The sequence below is a fragment of the Zootoca vivipara genome, chromosome 12 (assembly GCF_965207765.1).
Source record: "Zootoca vivipara chromosome 12, rZooViv2.hap1.1, whole genome shotgun sequence".
NCBI lineage: Eukaryota > Metazoa > Chordata > Lepidosauria > Squamata > Lacertidae > Zootoca > Zootoca vivipara.
The window spans coordinates 14245250-14272878 of NC_142595.1; the positions used below are offsets into that span (position 1 = coordinate 14245250).

The window sequence follows — 27629 nt, forward strand, 5'->3', positions numbered from 1 at the left end:
AATGGATGACACCATCAACAGAGTTGTCAGGTAATAGGGGCTCTAAAAGGTTACCCTCTGGGACGCAGGTGGCACTGTGGTTTAGACTAGTGTTTCCCAAACTTGGGTCTCCAGCTGTTTTTGAACTACAGTTGCCATCATCCCTGACCACCGGTCCTGCTAGCTAGGGATGATGGGAGTTGTAGTCCAAAAACAGCCGGAGACCCAAGTTTGGGAAACACTGGTCTAAACCACACAGCCCAGGGCTTGCCAATCGAAAGGTCAGCGGTTCGAATCCCCGCGAGGGGGTGAGCTCCCGTTGTTTGCTCCGGGCTCTGCATATGTTGCTGGACTACAACTCCCATATGCCTCAACAAACGTGGCCGATGGTCAGGGATGCTGGAAACTGAAGTTCAGCTGAGGTTTGAATGGCCAAATGTTCCCCACTGTTCTATGTGATTATTTGCAAGGCTGTACTTAAACACTGAGGGACGTGGGTGGCGCTGTGGGTTAAACCACAGAGCCTAGGGCTTTCCAATCGAAAGGTCAGCGGTTCGAATCCCCGCGATGGGGTGAGCGCCCGTCGTTCGGTCCCAGCTCCTGCCCACCTAGCAGTTTGAAAGCACACAGTGCAAGTAGACAAATAGGTACCACTCTGGTGGGAAGGTAAACAGCGTTTCCATGTGATGGTCTAGTTCGCCTGAAGCGGCTTAGTCATGCTGGCCACGTGACCTAGAAGCTGTACACCGGCTCCCTCAGCCAGTAAAGTGAGATGAGCGCCGCAACCCCAGAGTCGGTCACGACTGAACCTGGGGTCCTGCGACTGGACCTAACAGTCAGGGGTCCCTTTACCTTTAAGGTTACCCAGCTATCGATATACCCCTAACTAGGGTGATCGACTTGCTTTTTGATAATACTTTTTATTAGTTTTCAATTACAGTCCAATAATAGTTTCATTATAACAATGCCAAATTATAATACAATTACTAATACCAATCATTCAGATACCAAATCATATAATTTACATGGCCGCCTGCATGCTGGAATTGATGGTTTGATGGTTTTCTTTATTTCTGCGCTCCAAAATCTTATTCATTTCAATTGCAGTCCAGTCAAGATAACAATTCCTCATACAACAACTGCAATATTAACAACTTCCATTCGTATTAACACATTAAATGGTTTATGAAACTACAGGTGAGGCACTCAAACTATATCCTTATTCTTCCTGTGTGTGGTAATTCCGTGATGTTTCTCCCTGTCCTTGTAAAATGTTATTTATCTTTTCCCAGTTGTTGCTGTTCTCCATCATGCCTTGGGCGGAGCTAACATCCCATTGTTTTTTTCAGAAATTCTCAATTGCTCCGTCCTGTGCTTCTTTGTTTAACAGCAGCTGCAAAAAATCACACTGTCCCAATAAATAACCTGTTTTTGCCATTTTCCCTCTCAGCCTGGGACGGAGAGTGATCTGTCAAACTGCAAATGACTCAGTAATCACTTAGTCATTACTTAGGGTTATCAACTTGCAATCCAGACCCACCAAGTCAAAAGTAACAACTAGAGATGGGTAAATCTGTCCATTCAGGTTCAGTTTCTCATTCATTCATTCATTCATTTAAAAATCCTCATGAGAATTCAACAGCATTTTAGTGCGGATTTCTCCTAATTATACACATGTATATTTGCCTAGTATACACGTTTTTGCAATGCAATCTCCCCCAAAATAATGCGCGTTGATATGTTATTTTCACTAATATATAACACTTTGCACTAGTATTTACATTTTTGTCCACATTTTTTTGACGGGAGAACTAAACTGCAAAGTTTGGAGAAGTTTCAAAGTGTTATAAAGCTTTAAACAGTCACAGCTTGCTCCAAAGAATTTTGGGAAGTGCAGTTTCTTAAGAGTATTTTTGTTGTTGTTGTTTAGACGTTTAGTCGTGTCCGACTCTTCGTGACCCCATGGACCAGAGCACGCCAGGCACTCTTGTCTTCCACTGCCTCCCACAGTTTGGTCAAACTCATGTTTGTAGCTTCAAGAACACTGTCCAGCCATCTCGTCCTTTGTTGTCCCCTTCTCCTTGTGCCCTCCATCTTCCCCAACATTAGGGTCTTTTCCAGGGAGTCTTCTCTTCTCATGAGGTGGCCAAAGTATTGGAACCTCAGCTTCAGGATCTGTCCTTCCAGTGAGCACTCGGGGCTGATTTCCTTCAGAATGGATAGGTTTGATCTTCTTGCAGTCCATGGGACTCTCAAGAGTCTCCTCCAGCACCATAATTCAAAAGCATCAATTCTTTGGCGATCAGCCTTCTTTATGGTCCAGCTCTCACTTCTATACATCACTACTGGGAAAACCATAGCTTTAAGTATACAGACCTTTGTTGGCAAGGTGATGTCTCTGCTTTTTAAGATGTTGTCTAGGTTTGTCATTGTTTTTCTCCCAAGAAGCAGGCGTCTTTTAATTTCGTGACTGCTGTCACCTTCTGCAGTGATCAAGAAGCCCAGGAAAGTAAAAGAAGGAACTGGCAAGCCACTCCAGTATCCCTGCCAAGAAATCTCCATGGACAAAGACAACAAGAGTATTTTTAGGATACCCCTATTCCCATCAAAGAGTTATATTCCCAGAGTAATTGACCATTAGACCACTCTGGAAATGTTAGTTCTCTGAGGAGAATAGGTGTCAATAAACCCTCAATAAACTCCCCAGGGTTCTTTGTGGCGAGCTGTGTCTGTTTAAAGTGCTGCTTTAAATGCATAGTGCAGAAGGGGCCACATTTGCAGTAAATTCCTATTCTCAGGAGGTCAGTGTAAACATTTTGGGATTGCCCTGCCCTTCAGGAAAGTAGGGTAAGGAAACTTGGAAGGTGAATCCTAGACCAATGGGGGTGCTTTTTCCTATGTGATGTGAGGGAGAAGAGAGAGAACAATTCAGCTCTGTCTGAGCACTATCAGATCAAGGTAAAAAAGGTAAGGGGACCCCTGGACGGTTAAGTCCAGTCAAAGGTGACTATGGGGTTGCGGCACTCCTCTCGCTTTCAGTCTGAGGGAGCTGGTGTTCGTCCACAGACAGCTTTCTGGGTCATGTGGCCAGCATGACTAAACTGCTTCACAACGGGACACTGTGACAGAAACCAGGGCGCACGGAAACGCCGTTTACCTTCCTGCCGCAGCGGTACCTATTTATCTACTTGCGCTGGTATGCTTTTGAACTGCTAGGTTGGCAGGAGCTGGGACAGAGCAACGGGAGCTCACTCCGTCTCAGGGATTCGAACCTTTTGATCAGCAGGCCGAAGAGGCTCAGTGGTCTACTGTAGACAAGCACTGAGGTAGCGGGGAATGGTACTATGAGCAACTATCAGTATATACAGTAATTCTGAAAAAATAGGAAGAGAAACAAAGACAAAAAGGAACAATTCCAAGAAGAGAGGGGGATTATTTATGACAAATCCCAAGAGTGCCTACATACTTCTTCCTACTTGTCGCCTATTAAGGGTTATTCATGACAGTTTTTCATCCTGACAAGGACAAGGAAAAGAACCGCTTCTCATGACCTGTGAAACAGGTTAATTTTTGGGATGAATTACAGGTCCCTTAGTTTGTGTGCTGATCTAGATCAGTGGTCCCCAAATCTCCCCTTCTCCCTGAGGGTCTCGGCAGACCACTTAACAATGTGGACTGCCAAGTAATGTGCTGTATGATTTCTAATTGTATTTTGACAGAGAAGCTGTGGACTCTCTGAATGAAGCTTGTGAACCACTGGTGGGCCATTGACCAGTCTTTGGAAACCAAGGGTCCATTCCCTTCTTGTGGTTTTTGTTGTTGTTGCTGGAGTTTTATTGCACATTCGGGGTATCCTCCCCACTAATGGCGTTATCCGACCATATCGTAGTATTGTGTTTTCATTCATGTTTGTCACTGGGCTTATTTTTCCTTCCCTCACAGTGACCACCAAGACAAAAACGAGCAAGCTGAGGAGAACAGACTCCAAGAACCGAATGCCGAAGGCGATAAACCCCCAGAGGTATCTGAGCAGGACCAATTGAACACGCCACAAAACTTAAACGACCAGACCGAAGAGAGCAGTGAACTTTCGGTGCCAGATCTTGAAGAAATTAGAATCCAAGATGTATCTGAGCTGGTTGAAGAGAGCAGTGAACTTTCGGAGCCAAATATCGAAGGCAATGAAATCCAAGGACTAGCTGAGCAGCTGGATCAGAAGAACAAGCCACAAGGCCCAGATGAGCAAGATCTAAAGGAGAAGGTTGAGGAACAAGTGAAAACATCAGTTCCGCACCTCCCTGGTAAAGAGCCCTCCCTGTATCCTCTTTCCAGGATACCAGAGGTTTATTTGGCGGAACTGCAGGATGAACTGCAGGATGAAATAGAAATCTCCCCTGTCTCTCATCCTGACTTGGATAAGTAAGTAACGTTCTGGCATTGTGGCAGAAATCTTGTGCTTCACATTTAATTCCTTAAATTGTCCCATGTATTGCCAACTTCAGCACCAAGTGGCACGATCCAGCACCATCCTTTGTGTGAGGAACATCCCAGATAGATTTACATTAATTTATTGGCGCTGTGGGTTAAACCACAGAGTCTAGGGCTTGCTGATCAGAAGATTGGCGGTTCGAATCCCTGCAATGGGGTGAGCTCCCGTTGCTCGGTCCCAGCTCCTGCCCACCTAGCAGTTCGAAAGCACATCAAAGTGCAAGTAGATAAATAGGGACCACTCTGGTGGGAAGGTAAACGGAGTTTCCATGCACTGCTCTGGTTTGCCAGAAGCAGCTTTGTCATGCTGACCACATGACCCGGAAGCTGTCTGCGGACAAACGCTGGCTCCCTCGGCCTATAGAGCGAGATGAGCGCCGCAACCCCAGAGTCGGACACGACTGGACCTGGTGGTCAGGGGCCCCTTTACCTTTACCTATTAACTTATAAAGAGAATTACATGGAAATGCTGGTATTAAATGGTGGTATCTAACACCGGTTAAATTGGCAAAAAACGTATAAAACGAGGGAAAATAAGTGTTGGAAATGTAAAGAAGTAGAAGGTACATTTTATCGTATGTGGTGGCAATGTAACGTTATTTTAAAAATATGGGAAATGATATATAATGAATTGGGGGAAAAATGTTAAGAATGACTGCTCCACACATCAAATTGGGGGGGGCGACCTTTGCGTGGTCGCGCGCAGCCCCCTGATCCCATAAGGCAACTCCCTGGTAGTTCGGGGCTGGTGCTGCCTTCCCAGGCAGGATGCCAAGGGTCTCCGCCTACCCCATCCAATTGTCCACTCCTGCCTGGGGAGTTGTTGCCAGGGGACTGGCCAGGTATGGGGAGGGGCTTTCCAGCTCACACAATAGAAGTTGAATCCTACCTGCAAGCACCAGTTGGCTCCAGAGCTTCTCCCACCCTCCACACCCTCATTGAAGTTTCTTTTGCAGGTTAACCTATTTCCACAGGTACACAGGCGCTGCTACGTCAAGGTCTCTGTTGAAGGGCCAGAAAGGAATTTTCCTGCATTGGCAGGTTTCGCCTTTCCTGTAGCAAAACCGACTTTGGCGGTTTCAGGCCTTGGGTGGAATTCTTTTGGCGATTTTCCTAGAGGGAGGGGCGTGAGGCGGAGACCTCGCCCTCTTTGCGACGACAAGATCGGGGTATTGGGGGAAGCGTTGACCATACCAAGAGGTGTCATTGCTTCCCCCTTCCAGTGGCGGCGAACCGGGGGGGGGCAGGCTCTCTCTGCTTGAACATACAGTGGTGCCTCAGCTTACAAATTTAATCCATTGCGAAGGCACCTTCGTAGGCTGAAAAATTCGTAAGTCGAAAAACGCCATTGGAAACACGATTTCCCATAGGAATGCATTGGAAACAGAAAAATTCATAAGTCGAAGCAACCCTATCTAAAAATTCGTAAGTCGAAAAATCCCTATCAAAAACCACCGCGGTTTTCTTTCGGATGTTGAGACATTCGTAAGGGCGCAGCCATTACCCCCATTCGTAAGTCGAAAAATTCGGTTGTCGAGTCATTCGTAAGTCGAGGTACCACTGTATGTTCTCCAGAGCCAGCCCCAACCCCCATACATTTTGATAACCCCGAAGCCTCCCAGAACCCTGGCTGGGGACTGGAGAGGATAACGCCCAATGCCTGAGCCAAGGTCTCCCTAAATCTGAATCTTAATAAAGTTGTGGCCAATTTGAATCCCATAGCACATTGCCTTGCATCATTATTCCACTCAGGGGGCCGCCTGGGGTTTTGGGGGACTCCGCCTGTCCACGCAATAACGTTTGATTAAAAAAAACAACAACAACAGAAGCCTTTTTATTAGGTACTAGCTGACCCGGCCACGCGTTGCTGTGGCTTATCCCTGTGACTGCCCCCACCCTGTTCTGACCCATGAGCTATTCTGCCCTTTCCTCCCCCCCACCCCCTGGCTCATCCTTGTGACTCCCCCAACTCTGTCCCAACCCATGAGCTATTCTGTTCCCCCCGGCTCATCCCTGTGACTCCCCCAACTCTGTCCCAACCTATGACCTATTCTGCCCCCTCCTCCCCCCACCCCCGGCTCATCCCTGTGACTGGCCCCACCCTGTCCCGACCCATGACCTATCCCACCCCCTCGGCCCAGTCTCCAAAGCCGAGCTGAGATGCTGTGGAGAGGGAAGCTTTTCTAGCTGCAATTCCCATGTAGCCTTCGCTAGAGGGCGCTGTTTTGCAACCTCTCCTGTGCTCCCAACATCCCCGGCTGTCTGAGGTTTGTGTTCGGGAACAGTGGGTTTTTCCTGCTTTACCTGCCATAGGGGTGACATCTATCTACGCAAACGGTATGCAAACTCTCGCATATCCGCATGTGATGCTGTGTCCAAGTTTGAAGACAATCGGTAAAGCAGTCTCGGAGAAAAGTCCGGACACACAAACATGGCCTTTTAACATTTATATATAGAGAGAGATTACAGAAATGGATCTACCTAAAGAATATAAGAATTTGTTTATGTATGCAACAACGGCTGCCCAGGTATTGCTAGCCCAACATTGGAAAGAAGAAGAAGTCCCCACCAAGGAAGATTGGCTAATTAAGTTAATGGAGTACAGTCATACCTCGGTTTAGGTACGCTCCAGTTTGAGTACTTTCAGTTTAAGTACTCCGCGGACACATCTGGAATGGATTAATCAACTTTCCATTATTTTCAATGGGAAAGTTCGCTTCAGGTTAAGTACGCTTAAGCTTACCTAAGTACAGACGTCCAGAACCAATTGTGTACTTAAACCGAGGTACCACTGTATGCTGAAATGGCTAAATTAACTTAAATTTAATTAGCCCAAGAACTAGATGAGGAGCAGGAGCAGGAGAACAAGCCACAAGGCCCAGATGAGCAGGCCAACGACGATAATCCCCAAGATATAAAAGACAGGGTTGAGGAACAAGTGAAAACATCAGTTCTGTACCTCCCTGGTAAAAAGCCCTCCCTGTATCCTCTTTCCAGGATACCAGAGTTTTATTTGGCGGAACTGCATGATAGACCACAAATCTCCTCTGCCTCTCAACCTGACTTGGATAAGTCCCGGTAAGTAACGTTCTGGCATTGTGGCAGAAATCTTGTGCTTCACATCTGATTCCTTAAATTGTCCCTAGTGTTGCCAACTTCAGCACCAAGTGGCAGGATCCAGCACCAATCCTTTGTGTGAGGAACATCCCAGATGGATTTACATTAATTTATTATAAAGAGAATTACATGGAAATGACGGTATTAAATGGTGGTATTTAACACCGGTTAAATTGGCAAAAACGTATAAAGCGAGAGAAAATAAGTGTTGGAAATGTAAAGAAGTAGAAGGTACGTTTTATCGTATGTGGTGGCAATGTAAGGTTATTAAGAAATTATGGGAAATGATATATAATGAATTGGGGGAAAATGTTAAGAATAACCTTTGTTAAAAAAAAACAACCCAGAAGCTTTTTTATTAGGTACTAGCTGTACCCGGCCATGCGTTGCTGTAGCTCAGTCAGGGCCCCCGTTTCCCAGGAGAGGTGGATGACGTAACAACACCCCTCTCTCTTGTTGCCACCGGGGAGTGACATCCTCTTCCCTCGACGCCACGTCAACCTCCACCCCGACCTCTCTTTTTTCCCCTCCCATTTTGGGGAGGTTCTGGGCGGTTCCCCTGCCAGATCCTGATGGGTGTGGAGGTAGACGGTCGAGGTGTAGTCCCTTTGAGGAGGCGGACATGCCGAGGATGGGGAGAGGAAAGGTGGCGGTGGCACAGGGAGAGGATCCGGCCCCCGGTCTCCCAGAAGGAACTGGCCAACGTATGGAGATGTTGGGGGGGGCTGTCTGTTTTCCCCGCCAGATTCTGGTGGGCGAGGGGGCAGGTGGCCCAACGGCAGGTCCTGACCGAAGACAGACATGTGGAGGCCGCTGGGGAGAGGTGAGGCGTTGGTGGGGGAGGGAGAGGATTCCGCCCCCGCTCCATCAGAAGGAGCCGTCGGCCACCCGCTCTCAGCACGCTCTGCACGTTCCCCGTGGCGTCCTGGGAGGAAAGAATGTACTATAGGGTCTGTTCCTTTGACGTCCACCAGAGGGTGCTATTTTTACACAAAATCATGTTTTTACCTGTGACAGGTGTGGCATCTATATAATCTAAGTAAATACAAACACTCCCGTATTGGAATGCAACGTTGTGTCAAAATTTCAATGCAATCGGTCAAGCGGTTTCGGAGATTTCTGGTTGTGTACAAACGGACATTTACATTTTTATTTATATAGATTACAGGAATGGATCTACCTAAAGAATATAAGAATTTGTTTATGTATGCAACAACGGCCGCCCAGATATTGCTAGCCCAACATTGGAAAGAAGAAGCAGTCCTCACCAAGGAAGATTGGCAAATTAAGTTAATGGTGTATGCTGAAATGGCTAAATTAACTGGGAAACTTAGAAATCAAGATGACAACAAATTTTTTTTTTAAGGGAAATGTTTATTGCATATTTACAAAAGCAATGTACAGAATACATTAGCAGGTTTTTTTAATAAAAAAACACCTTGTAATGTTATAGACAAAATTTAAAATTGGAGGTAATCAGAGATAAAGACTTTATTGACATGCATGAATGAAAATAATACTAGGAACCAGGGGAGGGAGGGGAAGGAAGTCGGGGGATTCCAGTAATCCCATAATATGGATTCAACACTGACTGTGTATATAGTTGTTTTAAATGTTTTATTTTTTGCATCTTTCTTTAATGCAAGGTTTTTGTGACAAATAACTTTTTTTGTATAATATTTTTATTATCTTGTTAACTTTAACCATTGCTCTCTTTTACCAAAAAAGTAACATGAAGGGCTGGTATTCATATCTTGGGGTGGGGTGGGGGTGGGGAAGTGTTGTGGGTGCCAGCGTGAAACGACAGCTATGAGCAGCGAACAAAGGAGAAGAGGTGACCAGTACCCTGTACTGGTGAGTACTGTCACAAAAAGAGGTTTTAAGAACTCTGCATGAGCTCAGCCAGTAGCTTCGTATGGGTGTTAAATAGGATGAGGGACAGAGCAGCCGCCACCCAGCACAAATGCCGGGGAGGCGGCGGGGTTAAGCTAAAATTCCTTTTGTCTGGGCTGAACTGTAAGCGGACCTGGGAAGGAAGCCACAGCATTAAGTCATAAATTGGGACGAAAGCTAAGTAGCCCTCGTTGCTCAGGCAGCATCTAATTCTAACAGGAAGCTAGTTATAATCCTGTAAAAGAGGCTCCAAAGGCCACCCATTCTTAGCTACTTGGGCAGATACTCCAAAAAAATAGCAGAACCACCCAAGAATATTGTCCACAGTTACTGATACCAAATGCTGCTGAGAGATCCAGGTGAATCAACAACGTCATTCTGCCGCTGCCTATCTCCTGAAGTAGGATGGCTAAGGCAGAAGTTGGCTTCCCTACCAGAGGACTGCAAGTTAGGGGGTGGGAAAAGAAGGGTGTTTCCCTCCTTTCAGAGTTCCCTCAATTGCAGCCTACATTCGCTAACATCTAAGATGACCCTCTGCTCAGGCTAAAAAGCATTGCCCTCGCTATAAAAAAAGATAGTTTGAGAGGAATAGTTTTTGTTATGTATTCAGTGGTCGGTGTTTGCCTGAGCTTGAGTCTGGGCGAAGGATTCTGAGCACCTGTGTTCTGATTTGATACATGACGTCCAATCACAGAAAATTTCAGGATTTGGGCCTCTGCCATTGGCCCTTGAACTCTTGAGTCGTGATTTGCAGCTTGGAAGTTTAGACAGCCAATCACGTTGGGAGTGGGAGCGGCCCAGGCTTTCAGGAATGTATATAAGCAGTTATGTAGTTCAAGAGAGGTTCTTGCTGCTATCAGTGTGCCTTGCCTCATGGAAGCCCACCTACACTTGTTTTCTTTTTTCTTTTGCAAAAAAAAAATTATTTGGTTTTACATATTAGAATTTACAATCATACCACAACACAACACAACACATTTAAAAGTACAAGATTCCCACAAATCTCTGTACTTCCCACCTCCCCCTTTGTGGGTCCCATTGTTAAGCCTTTTCTGCTGCAACTTTTATAATAATACAAATTTTAATTACTCCATTATATCCATAGTTCTCGTTACATTACAAGTGTTATTAAAATCCCACTAACGGTTTTAACTGTTTACAGTGGCCTCTAAGGTAAAGTATAAATTTCCCCCATTCCTTATTAAAGCTTTGGTTTTCCTGATTTCTGATTTTTCCCATCATTTTTGCCATTTCGGGAAAGTCCGTCAACTTAATCTGCCATTCTTCCTATTGAGAGGAAGAGTTTTCATTCATGCCTGCGACTGGACTAATTCTTTCCTCCTCCCTTGCTACAGAATTCCACAAGACCAGGCTAAATATGGCAGACTCCCAGACCTGAAGGAGGAGGTCGAGGAAACTTCAGAGGTTCTGATAGAGACACTGACGCAACCGTCTCAAGACAAAAAATTAAAGCCGCCTTCTGTTACCACCATTGTGGACTTAAAACCACAGTCCAAAAAAAAGAAGGAATCCCTCCCCGTCGTCTCTGCTAGATCCACTTACTCCATGTAAGCAGAAGCAGAGAGCTGGGACCGAAGATGGCCTACGGATCATGACTGAGCTCAATAACAGACCCTCCAAGTGTCCCTATTTTCCAGGGACAGTCCCGGATTTACAGAAGCCCTCCTGGTTTCTGATTTGATCCCGGGATGTCCCACTTTTCCTTAGGATGTAACTACTTCCATCAGTGGAATGTTGTAGGGTGTCCCTCTTTTCATCAGAGAAATGTTGACGGGCATGGAGTAAGGCAACTCACTGAAACGAGGAGATAAGTAACTATACAACCTTTAGAAGACATCTGAAGGCAGCCCTGTATAGGGAAGTTTTCAAATGTTTAATGTTTTATTGTGTTTTTATATCTGTTGGAAGCCACCTTGAGTCACTGGGGCAACCATTATTATGGAATAGGACACCCCTGTTTTCATCCGAGAAATGTTGAAGGGTATGCAGCTGTAAATACCCTCCTAAAGAAGGCCATCTTCTTCTTGCAATGATATAGATACATCACGTATTTATCAGAATTAAGCTCCAAAGTGTCATATTTGAAGACAGATGGATAATAATAATAATAATAATAATAATAATAATACAGTAATAATTTATTATTTATACCCCGCCCATCTGGCCGGGTTCCCCCAGCCACTCTGGGCGGCTTCCAACAAAACATTAAAATACAGAAATCAAACATTAAAAGCTTCCCTAAACAGGGCTGCCTTGAGATGCCTTCTAAAGGTCTGGTAATTGTTGTTCTCTTTGATCTCTGGTGGGAGGGCATTCCACAGGTTGGGTGCCACTGCCGAGAAGGCCCTCTGCCTGGTTCCCTGTAACTTGGCTTCTCGTAGCAAGGGAACCGCCAGAAGACCCTCGGCGCTGGACCTCAGTGTCCGGGCAGAACGATGGGGGTGGAGACGCTCCTTTAGGTATACTGGACCGAGGCCATTTAGGGCATTAAAGGTCAACACCAGCACTCTGAATTGTGCTCGGAAAGGTACTGGGAGCCAGTGTAGGTCTTTCAGGACCGGTGTTATGTGGTCTCGGCGGCCACTCCCAGTCACCAGTCTAGCTGCCGCATTCTGGATTAGTTGTAGTTTCCGGGTCACCTTCAAAGGTAGCCCCACGTAGAGGGCATTGCAGTAGTCCAAGCGGGAGATAAGTAGAGCATGTACCACTCTGGCAAGACAGTCTGCAGGCAGGTAGGGTCTCAGCCTGCGTACCAGATGGAGCTGATAGACAGCTGCCCTGGACACAGAATTGACCTGCGCCTCCATGGACAGCTGTGAGTCCAAAATGACTCCCATGCTGCGCACCTGGTCAGGGGCACAGTTACCCCATTCAGGACCAGGGAGTCCTCCACACCCACCCGCCTCCTGTCCCCCACAAACAGTACCTCTGTCTTGTCAGGATTCAATCTCAATCTTTTAGCCGCCATCCTTAGAGGCCATTCCTGTTAGAGGGAAGGAGAGAACATTCTCTGATGTGCTGCTATTTTCCATAGGCGATCTATAAGGAATTTGCCAGTGCCTGCAAAGGTCCCACTACAGAGACCCCCTTCTGCCAAAGTAAAACCTGAAACTGCTGATAAAGGAACTCAGGTAAGATGAGCATTGACTTCTGCCAGGCCAGTGAGATCATGTGGGTCTACGCAGCCAATCCAGTGCAATGGCCGGGCGGGCTGGTATTCCGTAGTGATACATGGCATCGTGGCATGTTCACAGGTCAGGAAATCAAATTGCACAGCTCAGTGCTGCCAATAAAGTGGCAAACAGTATGCAGCTGAAATGCCACTGGCGGAATTTGAACACATATTGATAATTATTCACATATAAGAACTAGTCACACCCAGGGCCGTCCTTCCTATTGGGCTGACTGGTGTGGTGTGCCAGGGCGCCCGACCAGCAGGGGACGCATCAAAGAGGAATACGGAGCCGCTTCCGCCTCGCCCGCTCCTTTCCCGGCAGCGGTGGCTGAAGCGAGACTGCAGCAGCAGCAGCAGCAGCAGCGGAGCTGCCTCCGTTGGGGGAAACCTGGAGCTGGACCTGGGCTACCTTCCGCCCACACTCCTTCAAGTCACAGCGAGCACAGACAGCGCTGTCCCACAATGCTCTGCGGCACCTCATTGTGGGGCAGTGCTGTCTGTGCTCGCTGTGACTTAAAGGAGTGTGGGCAGAAGGTAGTCCAGCTCCAGGTTTCCCCCAACGGAGGCAGCTTCGTTGCCACTGTTGCCGTCTCGCTTCAGCCAAGCAGGCGGAGACAGAGCACAGCTGGCAGCGTCCCTGCCTGTCGCGCCGTGCCTCCAGCTGCCCACTGCGCCTAGCCCTGCCCAGCAGAGCGCGAGGGGCGGCGGAGGGATTGTCGCGCCACAGCGCCTGGTACGCTTAAGACGGCCCTGGTAACACCGTCTAGTAATATGCAGACTGGGCTTGCAGCGTGGTCCTGGCCCCCTTCTACACCTCCCATGTGTTCACTGTGTGCACAGTTGTTGTGGGAATGTTAAGGATAGTAGGAAAGGATATATTGAATAAGTCACACTCACACTAGTAAGTGATGTAGCAGAACGGATTCCCCTCAATATAGCTGGAAGCTAGTTTGCAGATTCGTTTGAATCTCTTAGCTAAGATTATTTCCTGGTGCCCCCTTTGATCCCTCTTAAAAGAATAAAGGCACAAGAGTCGTTTCTGTGTAAAGTAACAAAAAGTTTACTCACATTTCAGTTCACGATTTGATCCCTGAAAGGCAGGCATAACTTAGTGGTTACATAAAGAAAGAGACTGTGAGTTCATCTCATATGGAGACTGAACTCATGTGCTGCTGGCTGAGAGCCAGCAGACAGCAAAATTACATTTAGATAACAAAATGGCTGGAGGAAAGCAGCACAGCGGCAAAAGAGCAGCAAGACAGCAAGATCAAGACTGAGAAAATGGCTGCATGACTCGGCTCTTTTATGGAGTCAGCCAGAGCCACGCCCATCTCCCAGATCACATGCTGAGGGAGTATGTTCCAGACCAGTGAAACATGACTGGATGTCCTGCCTGTGCCCACTCTAGGGAAATAAGGAATGTTGTCTTTGACTGCTCCAATGGATGACACCCCACAGTTGTCACCTGAAAATTGCTACTATAGGGACCTCTAAGCTTACCTTCCAAGTCCCGGACTGCAGAAAACGGGACCGGCAGCCGTGTGACACCGGAAGTTGCGTCGACATAACTTCCGGTGCCGCTTTGCCCTTCTATGGGCACAAAAAATGGCCGCCACCGGCTTCGTAAGTAGCTTCTATGCATGACCGGAAGTGCGTCAACGCAACTTCTGCTGTCACCCCGCCCATCTATGGGCACCAAAAATGGCAACTTTGAAGCTGCCGGCGGCCATTTTTTGTGCCCATAGAAGGGCAAATCAGAAAAAAATGGCCGCCGGCAGGAGAAAATAACGGAGAAAAACGGGAGACGAAGTGATACGAGGGACCACCGGGAAAAGGTAAGTAAAAACGGGGGTTTCCCAGGGAAACCGGGGTACTTGGCAGCTATGCCTCTATGATTGACAGTAACAGAGTTCTTCATATATTTCAACAGTGGGATAGTGATCCGCATTGTTTGTCATCTTGGAATTGTCTTTTCTCTTGGATTGAACAGTGCAAGCTGATGCTCATGCGGAAATTGCAGGTGCTTCCGAGGTCGCCACCTCAGAGACGCCATGTGCAGAGAGCAACCGCTGATAAAGCGACCCAGGTGGGAGCCGAAATCTTTGCATGTAGCAAGGTTGATCCGGGGCTGCCCTACCTGTGAGGCAAGGCAAGGTGACTGCCTCAGGCGGGAGGAACCACAAAGGCAGCAGATCTTACCTCCAAGGAGTGCATGGGCCGCTGCTGCTGTGGTAGCAGCAACAGCTGCGCTGTGCTCCTTGGAGGCTAAATCTGTCACCTTCTCAGCAGCACCCCCCATACCCTCTTTGCAAATAGGAGGCGCTCCTGGTCTCTTCTCGCCACTAAGGAGAAAATGGTAGTGGTTGCCCTCTGGGATCTCCTGGGCTCTGCAACCCCCAGCCATGTAATTCAGGGAGAGTCCCTTTTTCTCCTACAATGATCTTTGATTTCCTCTTCAACCATTGGATAAGGATGGTTTGATTCCCTCTCTTGTTCCTGATGTAGATATTCACCTTTCTTTCCATTTTGTGGTTCACCCCAGGTGCCAAAATGTATTGGGCCAGCCCTGGATGGATCTAACCCTAGAAGCCCCACCTTGTTAAGCTGCCTTCACTCCAAGCTCCCCTCAGTGTCCTACAGCAGGTACCTTCCCATTGCCAGGGCATTAAACCATGGGACTGGTGCTGTTCTGCCAACAGAAGAACAGCCCTGGCTTTCCTAATGGCTCATCACCTGCCTTTTGTTCTCCTAATGTCTCATCTCCCAGGCAATTACCTCATCAGGAAACTGGCCTGGCTTATATTTTAACATTTACTGAATCCAGGGGTTCAGTGTCTGGCACCCAGAAGCTCATAACAATGTTGCCAACCTGTCGTACCTTCAATTCCCATTACCCTCCCTCTTTTACATGCAGAAAGCAGGACAGGTAAGTCATAGTGGAGAGAAGACGGAACTGAGGCTGCTTCAGTGATATCAGCCAGCCAAAGGAACTTGTTGATACTTCCTTCCAGGAAGAGCAATGTTAACTCATCTGTCCTAAGAGCCATTTTCTTTTGTACCCTCTTTTGTGGCAGAGTTTATTTGCATGCATGATATGGTTTGCCAGTCATAGGTTCCATACTTCATTATATATTTTTTCAGCTTAAGGCGCAATTCATACCAAGATCCATTGGGGTGAGTGAGTTTGGATCTAATGGCTCAGTCAGCTTATTCCCAGCATAGCTTGGGCTATGCCAGGCAGAGGGCCTTCTCGGTAGTGGCACCCTCCCTGTGGAATGCCCTTCCTTCAGATGTCAAGGAAATAAACAACTACAGTGGTGCCTCGCTAGACGAATTTATTTCGTTCCACGGGTCTATTCCTATAACGAAAAATTTGCCTAGCGAATCCCATAGGAATGCATTGAATTTTTTTGAATTTTTTTTTTGCCCATAGGAACGCATTAATTGAATTTCAATGCATTCCTATGGGAAACCGTAATTCGCTAGACAAATTTTTCGTAAAATGAATTCGTCTAGCGAGGCAACCTCCGCTAGAAAAATCCTTTCTTTAAGCGAAAATTTTGTCTTACGGGGCATTTGTTAAGCGAGGCACCACTGTATCAGACTTTTAGAGGACATTTGAAGGCGCCCTTCAATTATTCTGCTGGGAGCTACCCAGAGTGGCTAGGGAAACCCAGCCAGATGGGCGGGGTATGAAGGAGGAGGAGGAGGAGGAGGAGGAGGAGGAGGAGGAGGAGGAGGAGATTCCAGCTCAGCAGACATTATGCTGATGAAACTCCCTCTTTCCAGCTCAGCTGAGACTGGTGGGGCTTTTGCTGGTATAAGCCCTGAAAAATGGGTATTCTGAGGGAGGGGAAGGATTGGGCGTGGCGGGGGGCTTATGTTAGATCCTGACTTGGTTCAGCTTAGTCATGTGATCTCAAAACAGGGCAGAACTTGGACAGGGTGCTGTTAAGTCAAGCTCTGTTTCAAAGGCTTGTTTCAGCCCCCCTCTGCCAAACCTAGGCTCCATCAGGCAACAGTACCTTCCATTCCTGAACGGAGGTCAAAATAGGGGTAATTTATGCTGGTATATCTGAAGACAGCATAAGTTTCGCTGCTTTCTATATACTTAAGATCACACTGCATGGCCATTCATCACTTTTGGCAATGCTAATTTGCAGTTAGGGATGCCAGAAGGTATCCGTTTGCATTCTGACCCGAGTTTGTCCCACGCAGACCTTGTTTTGCTCTGCTGCAATTCGGCTTCTGGCGAAGAGTACAGTCTTTGTCTCCCTGTCCACCGTGACAGACGTTTACACAATTAATCACATAATTAATTGTGTTAACATTACATCATTCCACACCATTCATTACAGTGAAAACGAAAATCAACGCAACTGGAAAGGGGAATTTGTAACAAATCACGAATTGTTGGAGGACTGAATAAAATAATGAGCATTATTTGCTGAATCGATTTCCATTCTGGACATAGGACGAATAATTTCTGCTCCTGCTTCCGTTGAATTCTCTGACTTCACTAATGCAGTTGGTGTTGCAATACTGATAAGCTTACTCTTAGAATATTTATCTTCCCCAAGTAACTAGATGCGGCCCAATCGCCTTCTAAATCTGGCCCGTGGACGGTCCGGGAATCAGCGTGTTTTTACATTAGTAGAATGTGTCCTTGTATTTAAAATGCATTTCTGGGTTATTTGTGGGGCATAGGAATTCGTTCATATTTTTTTTCAAAATATAGTCTGGCCCCCCACAAGGTCTGAGGGACAGTGGACCGGCCCCCTGCTGAAAAAGTTTGCTGACCCCTGAACTAGAAGCTTAACAACTTCAGTTGCTATTTTGACAAAGACTACCACAGAGAAACACCAGCTTCCCAAAATTTCTCTCCAAGCTTTGGTTGTCCCACTTCAGATGTGACCCCATCACTCCTTAACAATCTGAGATTGCTAGGCTGTAGCCCTGAGCATTTGCTGTAGCCACAACCCTGCCATCCTCACCAACAGATTAACTCTCACTATGGGAAGATAGAGAAGAGACAACCTGCTTCGATCAAAAAGAAGAAAACAGGGGAAACGACAATTGACAAGCCTTTTCCAAGCAAGACCAGACCATCCATATTGCGTAAAGAAAGTGGCAGCTATTATGACAAGTAAGAACCCCTGGTATAGTTAAGACCAGGGTTTTGTTTTTTTCCTGTGGGGGGCGCAGGGGTACACATACCCCTAAACAGTTTGTGAATCTTTGTCCTTTTGTCCATTTACTGTACTTATTTTTCCCAATTTGAACTATAAAATGGTAGTTATCTTGAGAGTACCCCTAAACATTTTTTATTTCTTTTTAGAAAAAAAAAGAGCACTGGTTGAGACGAACCTCTCCACCCTTCCCCTATCAACTTATTTGGACACTTTATTGTTTTTTGGCACCCGCTAAAAGCTAAATTGTTTAGGCAAGCCTACCCAGATACGTAAGAGAGGCATGCAAGGAGGTGGGTGGCAGAATCAACTACTGTTTATTATGTACAGTGGAACCTCGGTTTATGAACACCTCAGTTTACAAATGCCGCGGACCCATCTGGAACGGATTAATTCACTTTCTATTACTTTCAATGGGAAAGTTTGCTTCAATTTATGAACGCTTCAGTTTATGAACAGACCGGAACCAATTGTGTTCATAAACCCTCGACTTACCGTAGGTTTCGACTTATGAACATAAACTTGGCCCTCCAGATATTTTTGGACTACAACTCCCATCATCCCTAGCTAACAGGACCAGTGGTCAGGGATGGTGGGAATTGTAGTCCCAAAACAGCTGGAGGGCCGAGTTTGGCCACCACTGACCTAATAGGTATCTAAAGCCATTTGCACATTGTTGCCATGCAACCAGTCCATGCAGAATGTGGGCACCCTATATATAGAAATGAGCAAACCAGTGATATTTTAGGGAGCAGGCTAACAGGCGGGGCCCATGACTTACATCAGAGGAGCCTACACAACACAAAACACTGTTAATTTATGTAGGCTTTATTTTATTTGTTTTTTAATCTTATATTTTAGAAATCTACCGGTACATCCAGGTGTTTTCTTACTTTAATTTTTTGGGGGGCCCCAAGAGAGTGGGGTCCTAAGCTATAGCTTGTTTAGCTTATATGTAAATCTGGCACTGGAAGGAAGCAACCATGAATTGATGATGGCAGCCATGTCGCTCCAGGTACCATGTAAATGGAGTTGGCGGTCTTAGGAGGCTTCTAAGTAACCACCATTTCTGCCTTCCACAGTATCTGCACGGAGGATTCCATGACTATTAAAAAGGGCAAGTGAGTATTCCAGACTCTTCTGTCCTGCCTTGACTTGACTCCCATTCCTTTTATCTCCACCTTCCCTCTCGGGCCCGCTTGCTTCCCTCTGCCCTTCCTTTCTGCCATCTTGGTTCTGCCCCTTTCTCAGCTTGTCTCGCCTTTCATTTCCACAGGAATGCAGGAGTAGGCAGCTGTCCATTATGGGGATTGAACCTGCAACTTTGGCCTTATCAATACCATGCTCTAACCCAGGCACCCCCAAACTTGGCCCTCCAGCTGTTTTGGGACTACAACTCCCATCATCCCTAGCTAATAGGTCAGGGATGATGGGAATTGTAGTCCCAAAACAGCCGGAGGGCCGAGTTTGGGGATGCCTGCTCTAACCAACTGAGCTATGCCCACTGTCGTCCCTTGGCGGGCTCGAAACCACACTTAACTGAAGCCCAGAGATTCTTAAAGCGGGAAATGGGATTAAATTGTGGTTTTACATTCAGTTCTGTTCTAAAGCTAGAGTAGGAACCACCAATGGGTTGTTCAGAGGTGCACAAGCACCCACACAAATAACATAAATACCAATTATGTTACAACACTGGATATGTTTCTAAGCCCAATTCAAAGTGCTGGTTTTGACCTATAAACTCTTTATCGCTCCAGATGCCAACATATTAGGAAATGCCTCTTCCTATAGGAACAGTCTTGGACACTAGGTTTTCAACTGAGGTTCTGGCGCCATGGTGCAGAGATCCCTCCGGTGCCCCCCACCGACTCCAAAGCAAGGGAGAGGGTGGTGGAAAATGTCCTCTGCCTCCCCCACCGCCCCAATCCCTGGCGTGGTGGTGGCGATCAAGCAGGAAAACGTGCTGGCGGACATGCTCTCCAGCGCCGGGGTGCCCGAGAAGGCAGCCCAGGAAGGCCGTGCACCGACTTTTGCCAGGAAGCAGGAGGAGGACAACGACCGACCGGGAGCAGGGCCGTCTTTAGCAGATGCAGAGGCTTGGGAGGGAAGTTGTGTGCAGCTTCTATCCTAAGTCTCTGCGGGGATCGCTTTCCACCTGCGGAGGCTTGGGAAGGAAGCTGTATGCCCATCAGCCATATAGTTGGCGGGGCGCAGCTGGCGGGCGTGCAGGGAAAGGGGAGGCTGCCGGCAAAGCTGCACAGCTCCCCCACTCGCTAGGGCGCCCCTGAGAGGCCGGTGCCCTGGCGCAACGAACCACTAACACCAATGGGGAAGACGGCTCTGGGTGGTGACCAGGGAAGGGGCCTTTTTTAGTTGTGGCTCCCAATCTGTGGAATGCTTTCCCAAGCGAGGTCTGCCTGGCGCCTTCACTGATATCTTTTGGGCACCAGGTATAGACTTATCTCTCCCCCCCCCCCGCCGCCGCCCCTAGGCATCTGATAGACTGAGGTAATGTAGTTATTAGTTTGCCTCCAACCTTGTTATAGGGGTTGTTCAGTTTCTATGGTAGTATGTATTTATATTAAGTTTTTAATGTGTTGTTGGAGATATTTTGGGTAACAAGCAAGTCTTAAAAAAAGTAATAATAATAAATAAATAAATATGCTTAAGGATTTGTATTCTGATCCCTCAGGGATCAACAAATGGGTCAAAATTAAGCAAAAAAACATTTTACTAATTCTGCATGTGTTTTGGCAGGAAAACTAAAGCTGTCTACAATTTCCACATAACTGTTTATGAAGGGGAGAATGAAAAGGATTCAATGTGTAAGGCGGGACCGAGATGGGAAGGTAATTCATGTGTTCTTTTTTTTGTTTTCTTTATTTTTGATAATAATTTTTATTAGTTTTCAATTGCAATCCAATAATAGCCTCATTGCAACAATACCAACTTATAATACAATTATTAATACCAATAGTTCAAATACTGAATTATATAATTTAGATAAGGTGCCCCCCCACGTGCTAGAATTGATTATTTGCTTTATTTCTGCATACCAGAATCTTATTAATTTCAGTTACACTCCAGTCAAAATAGCAATCCCTTATACAACAACTGCAATATTAATAACTTCTAACCGTGTTGACACATTAAATGATTTATAAAACTACAAGTGAGGAACTCAAACTATATCCTTGTTCTTCCTGTGTGTGGCAATTATTCTGTTTGTGGTGTTTCTTCCTGTCCTTGTGATATGTTATGTCTTTCTCTCTCTCTCTCTCTCTCTCCCCCCCCCCCCCGGTTCCTGCTGTTCTCCAGGTAATTAATGTGTTCTTGCCCTGACAAGAGAAATCTGTGTGGCTGAAAAAACTGCAGATTTCCTAACAGAGAAATGTTTACTCTTATTTCGATTTATAAGCCTACACAGTCCCAAGGACATAGAGTGGGGAATAAATCTCCACTTTTCGTATCTTTACCCGAATATGCTTGGACAGATACAGACAATATCTTTTAAATTCAAACATCCTGAGATGTGGAGCGCTTCCTGACATTACAAGCTTCACCCATTTCCCAGACCCATTCAAGTGCCGCCATTTTGAAATGCAGAAAGTACACAGAGAGTGATAATTGTGTGATTCACAGTAGCAATTCTTTTCCCTCTGACCTCACTGTTTAAGATTCCCCTCCGCCCCAAATGCTCTGGGTCTGGATCTGTGTGTATGTACAAACACACATTAATGAAACTCAGGATAGCATTTCATGCGCGTAACCCACAAAAGACTATGTGATAAATATGTTAGTCCTTGTGATGCTGTAAGATTGGTGATTTCAAGCCCCATTGATTTGGGTGGGGCCTAAACACAACCTGGACTGGATCTAAGCCGTTGCATTTGAATACAGCACAGGTTTTGTGTTCTAATTCGGGGTGTGTGTGTGTGATCCATCTAGCTCATTATTAGCTACACTGATTGGCAGTGGGTCTCCAGGGATTCAGACAGGGGTCTCCCAGCCTTGCTTGGTGATGCTGAGATGCTGAACCTGGGACCTTCTGCATGCAAATACTCTACCACTGAACTGGGATGCGGATGGCGCTGTGATCTAAACCACTGAGCTTCTTGGGCTTGCTGATCGGAATCCCTGTGATGAAGTGGGCTCCCGTTGCTTTGTCCCAGCTCCTGCCAACCTAGTAGTTCGAAAGCACACCAGTGCAAGTAGATAAATAGGTACTTGCTGTGGCGGGAAGGTAAACGGTGTTTCCGTGAACTCTGGCTTCTGTCACGGTGTTCTGTTGCGCCAGAAGCAGTTTAGTCATGCTGGCCACATGACGTGGAAAGCTGTCTGTGGACAAACACCGGCTCCCTTGGCCTGAAAGGGAGATGAGCGCCGCAACCCCATAGTCGGCCTTTGACTGGACTTAACCATCCAGGGGTCCTTTTACCTTTTTACTCTACCACTGAGCTACGACCCTTCCCCAAAAGGTTTTTTGCCTCTTGTTCTTTTTCACAATCAGTTCCAGAAACCAATGCACTCTCATCCTTACTTTCCAGAGTCTGCATCCTCTTCAGGGCTCTCCAAGGCCTGCACTGTTTTCAGCACACTTAAGTCTGGAATGATTCACACCAGCGATCTTCTCTTGACTTTGCACACCTTGGGCATCCTAGTGACCAATGCTGAAATGCGTCGGACGCTTAAGCAGGTCAAGGTGACCGGTATGTGACAAACTTCATCCTCAGATCTCTGGTTTTCCATGGCAGTTGTTTTACCTTTGTTGAATGCAATGTTGAGGAACTCTTGATATGCCCAGAAGCCCTGTTGAAATCCGACTGCTATATGAAAAAAAAGCTACGTGCACTGATTTAAGTGGGTCAGACCCAGCTCTTGCACAGCTGAGGGTGGGGTGAACGGACCGAAGGACAATTTGTGTTCCACAAGAACAAGTTTCTTTTATACCTCATAAACCTAAGCCAGAAGACTTTACAAATACAGTGGAACCTTGGTTCTCAAACTGCTTAGTTGATGAACAAATCGGCTCCCGGTCGCCGAAAAGTCAGAAGTAAGCGTTCCGGTTTTCAAACCTTTTTCGGAGGCCCAACGTCTTGATGCGGTTGTCGGCTATTGTTTCCGGGGCGCCTGCGCCAATCAGAAGCCGTGCCTTGGTTTTCGAACGTTTTGGAAGTCGAACGGACTTCTGGAACAGATTAAGTTCGAGAGCCAAGGTTCCACTGGAGCAGGGTGGCTGGTGAAGAAACAGCTGAGTTGCTAAAGGACCTGGAAATCTCCATTTTGAAAGGGAGTTGGTTTTAGTCTTTTGTCTCCCAAACTCCATGGAGAGAGGATGTATATGAAGCTCTCCTAAAGGGAGAGTATTGCAGCCCAAGGCCAATGGAGGCTGGAAAGCAGGCTGTGGGGAGAAACAGACCTCTGCTTCGAGGGCTGCTTGGATTGTTTCATATTTTCAAAGATGTTGAGCCTGTGCTGGACATTGTATGGATATTTTGGGTGTATCTGTAATGCTTCTGTTCTGTTTTTAAAGAGTTCTGCAAGTAAAAGTTTGAATCATATTTTTCTGGGCCTGGACAATGTTTTCTTCCATAGGAGCCTGTTTGTATGCTCCCTGTCAGTTCAAACTGCACAGTGTTAATTTCTGCAACAGAAACACCTGAATAGTTGCGCAAGACTAGATTTCGCTGTAATGCGCCCACACATACTTCAACTCAGTTTCTGCGTCTTTCTCCATTACAGCATCTGGGACTCTGGATTTCTCTGAATTCTTGGAAGTTGTGAATAACACCTCGCCTTTCACAGACACGGAGGGTAGGAGAAAGAAAACTGAGGGAGTGAGGGGAAAGATGGCCGCTTTCCTATTGTTGCTCTGTATGTCACTCTCTGTCTGCATTCTTAGAAACTGTTTCTCTCTCCTTCACCCTCTCTGCACAAACTAAAAGATTTACCCATTGTTGCAGCTGCTGATGTTGCTTCACAAAAACAATACCCTGTGCCAATCTGGGGGTCTGGCCATTTGGGGGTCAGTTTTATTTCAGGTGGCACTGTGGTTAAACCACTGAGCCTAGGGCTTGCTGATCAGAAGGTCGGCGGTTCGAATCCCTGTGACGGGGTGAGCTCCCGTTGCTTGGTCCCAGCTCCTGCCAACCTAGCAGTTCGAAAGCACATCAAAATGCAAGTAGATAAATAGGAACTGCTACAGCGGGAAGGTAAACGGCGTTTCCATGTGCTGCTCTGGTTTGTCATGCTGACCACATGACCTGGAAGCTATATGCCGGCTCCCTCGGCCAATAATGCGAGATGAGCGCCGCAACCCCAGAGTCAGTCACGACTGGACCTAATGGTCAGGGGTCCCTTTACCTTTACCTTTATTTCAGTGGCAGAGCTGAAGTTGGAGGCAGAGCTGTGGGTTTGTCCACCCAACACCAGCTTACCTGGATGGGACTGAACTTGGATGGGGTAGCAGCAAGGTGGGGGGTCACCTCAGCAAATTTGTAGAAGGGCCAGTATGGTTCCATCGATCTGCCCAGGGAGCCTAAACACCAACACCACCTGGCAATTAAAGGTTGAAGGTAATTTCCGGCCCAGTAATTGTTGTCCTTTCTTTCCCATGTGCATCCTTTAGATTTCCAGAGTATTCTTTGGATTTTCAAGAAAATAAATAGAGGTATGGTGGCTGTTGATGACTTGGAAACAGTACTGATAGGCCTGGGAGTCAACTTGAACAACGAGGAGATACAACAGGCACTGGGATGCACTCAAGTTAGTGAGTATCTCAGTGTGCACCAAGAGAACAAGTTGCAGAAAGGATATCGGACATGGTATTAGCCAAATAAAACTTGCAGGGGTGTCTGTTGGTCATTTCTTCATCCAAATTGGTGCTGGAGCGGGAAAATCTGGCCAGTTCTCCATTTCTTTTGACATCAACAGAAGTTCTTGTTTGATGCTTCATATCCAGTTGTGATTCCACTCCAAGTTCTCTTCTCACTTTTAAATCATGAAACAAATTTTAGGCTTGGGGGTGCCACTCGTGAGTCCCAGCCTTCCCTCCTGCTTTGCCCAACTTTTTAAAATATTTGCTTATTTAAGACACATGCAACAACATGCCCTTCTGCAAAACCATGACGAAGGCAAATATGTCAAAAATTATCCATGAATCACTACATTAAAATAAAGTAAAAATAAATGTGCCCTCCAAAATTAATTATTTGAACAATCGTAGGCAAAATTTTAAAGAAACCTATTACAGTGGTACCTCGGTTTATGAACACAATTGGTTCTGGAAGTCTGTTCATAAACTGAAGCGTTCATAAACTGAAGCGAACTTTCCCATTGAAAGTAATGGAAAGTGGATTAATCCGTTCCAGACGGGTCCGCAGAGTACTTAAACTGAAGCGTTCATAAACTGAAACAGGGGGGGAATTGGTTCCGGAAGTCTGTTCATAAACTGAAGCGTTCATAAACTGAAGCGAACTTTCCCACTAAAAGTAATGGAAAGTGAATTAATCCGTTCCAGATGGGTCTGCAGCGTTCATAAACCGAAAATTCATAAACCGAGGTGTTCATAAACCGAGGTTCCACTGTATCTCAAAAGGTCTTCTTTATGTGATAAGTTGAAACGAACTAGATCTTTCTCAGGAAACATACATTTTGTTCTGTTTGTAGGGAATGGAAAGGTGGACATTCTGAGCTTCCTTCAGACTGCGTGGGGACTGCAAAGAGGCTTGGGGGAAGAAGGTGGGTTGCCTAGTGCTTTGGCTAAACAATCTCATTTTTGAATGGTTTCCATTCATAACTTTTATAGCCAATGATACTGTATTGGGGGGGGGGGTTCCGACTAAATGACCCACAGGGTCCCTTCCAACTCAATAATTCTATGATTATACATACCTACAATGACTCATGCACTGCTATGGAGGGGGCGTTTGCCTTCCCACCATGGAGTCTCCTTTTGTCTGCCCTAGGACTAACGAGAGCACAGCCCCCGAGATTTCGACTGCCTGGGGGGGCCTCCACAGGGTTTCATCTGGCACTGCTTGGGGGAGGTGGGGTGCATGGGGGAACTGCGGTAGCAGCAGTCCTTGCCTCCTAGAAGAACAGGGCAATTGAATCTGGCCCACAATATTGATTTAGTTGTATCAGGGATTATTGCGACTACCCAGAGTAACGACTCTCCACAGGCTTGTCTTTTAACAGTCTTTATTGGTGGACTCTATTTACAGTAAAACGGGGTGTTGGAAACATGTCTGCTCATTCCGATCCAGAATCCGGCACTGCCCCCCCCCGCGTGCCTTCCCCCAACATAAGAGTCTCGGGACAGTGAATCTCCTCCCCCTTTTCCTCCTCTGTAATTCCGGAACCGGGGGAAAGGGTCTACGCTCCATGCTTTCCCTCCCCCCCCCTTCCATCACTCTCTCTTCCCTCCTGTGTAGCCGGGGCTCTCCCATGCTGTCAGAGCCCGGGCACTCTCCCTCCGCTTCCTGACTAGCCCCTTCAGAGCCCGCGCTTCCATCGCTGCTTGGGGAGGAGCTACTCCTGATGCAAGGGGGAGGTTCTCTATATTGTCTTCCCCTTACAAGTTGGCATTTTTATTTTGGTTTCCTGCGGCTTGTTCTTCCTTCCCACGCTTGTTGCTGTTTCCAATAAAGGTCTTGCCTTTCTTGCTCTGAGGAGCAGCTTTAAAAGAAATCAAGCTCAAGGGGGTGTTTTGGAAGTGAGAGATTTAATGACATGGCACCATGTTTGTGGAAGCCTTCGCGAGGAAATGATCTTTCTGCTTCTCCCCAACAGGTTTCCAAAATGAATGCGATGCCATAGACGCGAGCCCTTTCCATGATGTGACCGAGCTCGTCAACGCGGATACTAGATGGAGAAAGAAATACTCTGATGAGGATTTCATCGCAGATGCCAGATGGAGAAAGAAATGCAGCAGTGAGGATTTCATCGCAGATGCCAGATGGAGAAGGAAATGCAGCAATCAGGATTTCATCGCAGATGCTAGGTGGATAAAGAAATGCAGCAATGAGGATTTCATCGCAGATGCTGACTGGAGAAAGCAATACTGCAATGAGGAGTTCATCTCTGGCAACAGCCTAGTTCCGGTGATGACGTTGTCGTGTTCAAATAAAGACCTTGTTTTTGCCCAGCCAAAGAGAAGGTTGTCCTGGAAGTCTGACCAGAAAAGCCCCAGCACTGTCATCTCCACAAATAATGCAAAAGAGGGAGACATCAAGCAAACAAAATCTCAGTTGGATGCTACTGACCTGAGAACTACCAGATCTACGTCATTGCATAAGGTAGAGGGGGGAGATAAAGACCATGGTGCCATGGAGGTGACAGGCGCTACTGGCCAGACAAACACCATCCAAGAAGAAGAAGAACAATAACAACAACAACAAAAAGAAGTAAAGCCATGACATCATTGAGGAGACAACGTCCTCCTCAGACTTTAATCCCTCAAGTAAGGGTGCTTTGCATCCTCAAGGCCCCTTTCTATCCAAGTGAGTTTAACTGATAAAAGAACTTTGGTTTCCCGTTTGGCAGAAATTCTATTTGGAAAAACTCCCCAAACCAGATTACAGTTACTCCTCCTGATCAAGTACAGGGGAATCTTTTGAGTGTTTCTCATTGCTTCCCTGCGCCATGCCGTGTTATGAGCTGCTGAACCTATTTCCAGAATGGAAGCCGGGATTACATGGGGTGGGGACTCGATGAATGGCTCATTGGCAGATTTGAATAAAGTCTAGTAGACCTGTTTCTCCAAA

The 27629-nt window shown here is 46.6% G+C and overlaps 1 protein-coding gene across 1 annotated transcript; it reads left to right on the forward strand.

The window, feature by feature from the left end:
- Position 1: 1 nt before the first annotated feature.
- LOC132593095 (uncharacterized) lies at positions 2 to 27629 on the forward strand. The gene is made up of 14 exons (XM_060282077.2): positions 2 to 30; positions 3922 to 4398; positions 7465 to 7545; positions 10833 to 11045; positions 12533 to 12629; positions 14664 to 14759; positions 17674 to 17819; positions 18945 to 18983; positions 20620 to 20711; positions 22410 to 22571; positions 23605 to 23676; positions 24491 to 24631; positions 25531 to 25602; positions 26656 to 27629. The coding sequence occupies exons 1-14, from the start codon at positions 2 to 4 to the stop codon at positions 27249 to 27251; spliced, it is 2313 nt and encodes a 770-aa protein (XP_060138060.2). The 3' UTR covers positions 27252 to 27629.

Excerpts from the sequence above, each read along its gene's own strand:
- LOC132593095 (XM_060282077.2), top strand. The coding sequence starts at position 2 with ATGGATGACACCATCAACAGAGTTGTCAG. Across the intron at positions 11,046-12,532 it reads GCTAGATCCACTTACTCCAT|GCGATCTATAAGGAATTTGC; the intron begins GTAAGCAGAAGC and ends TATTTTCCATAG. Across the intron at positions 24,632-25,530 it reads ACTGGGATGCACTCAAGTTA|GGAATGGAAAGGTGGACATT; the intron begins GTGAGTATCTCA and ends TTCTGTTTGTAG.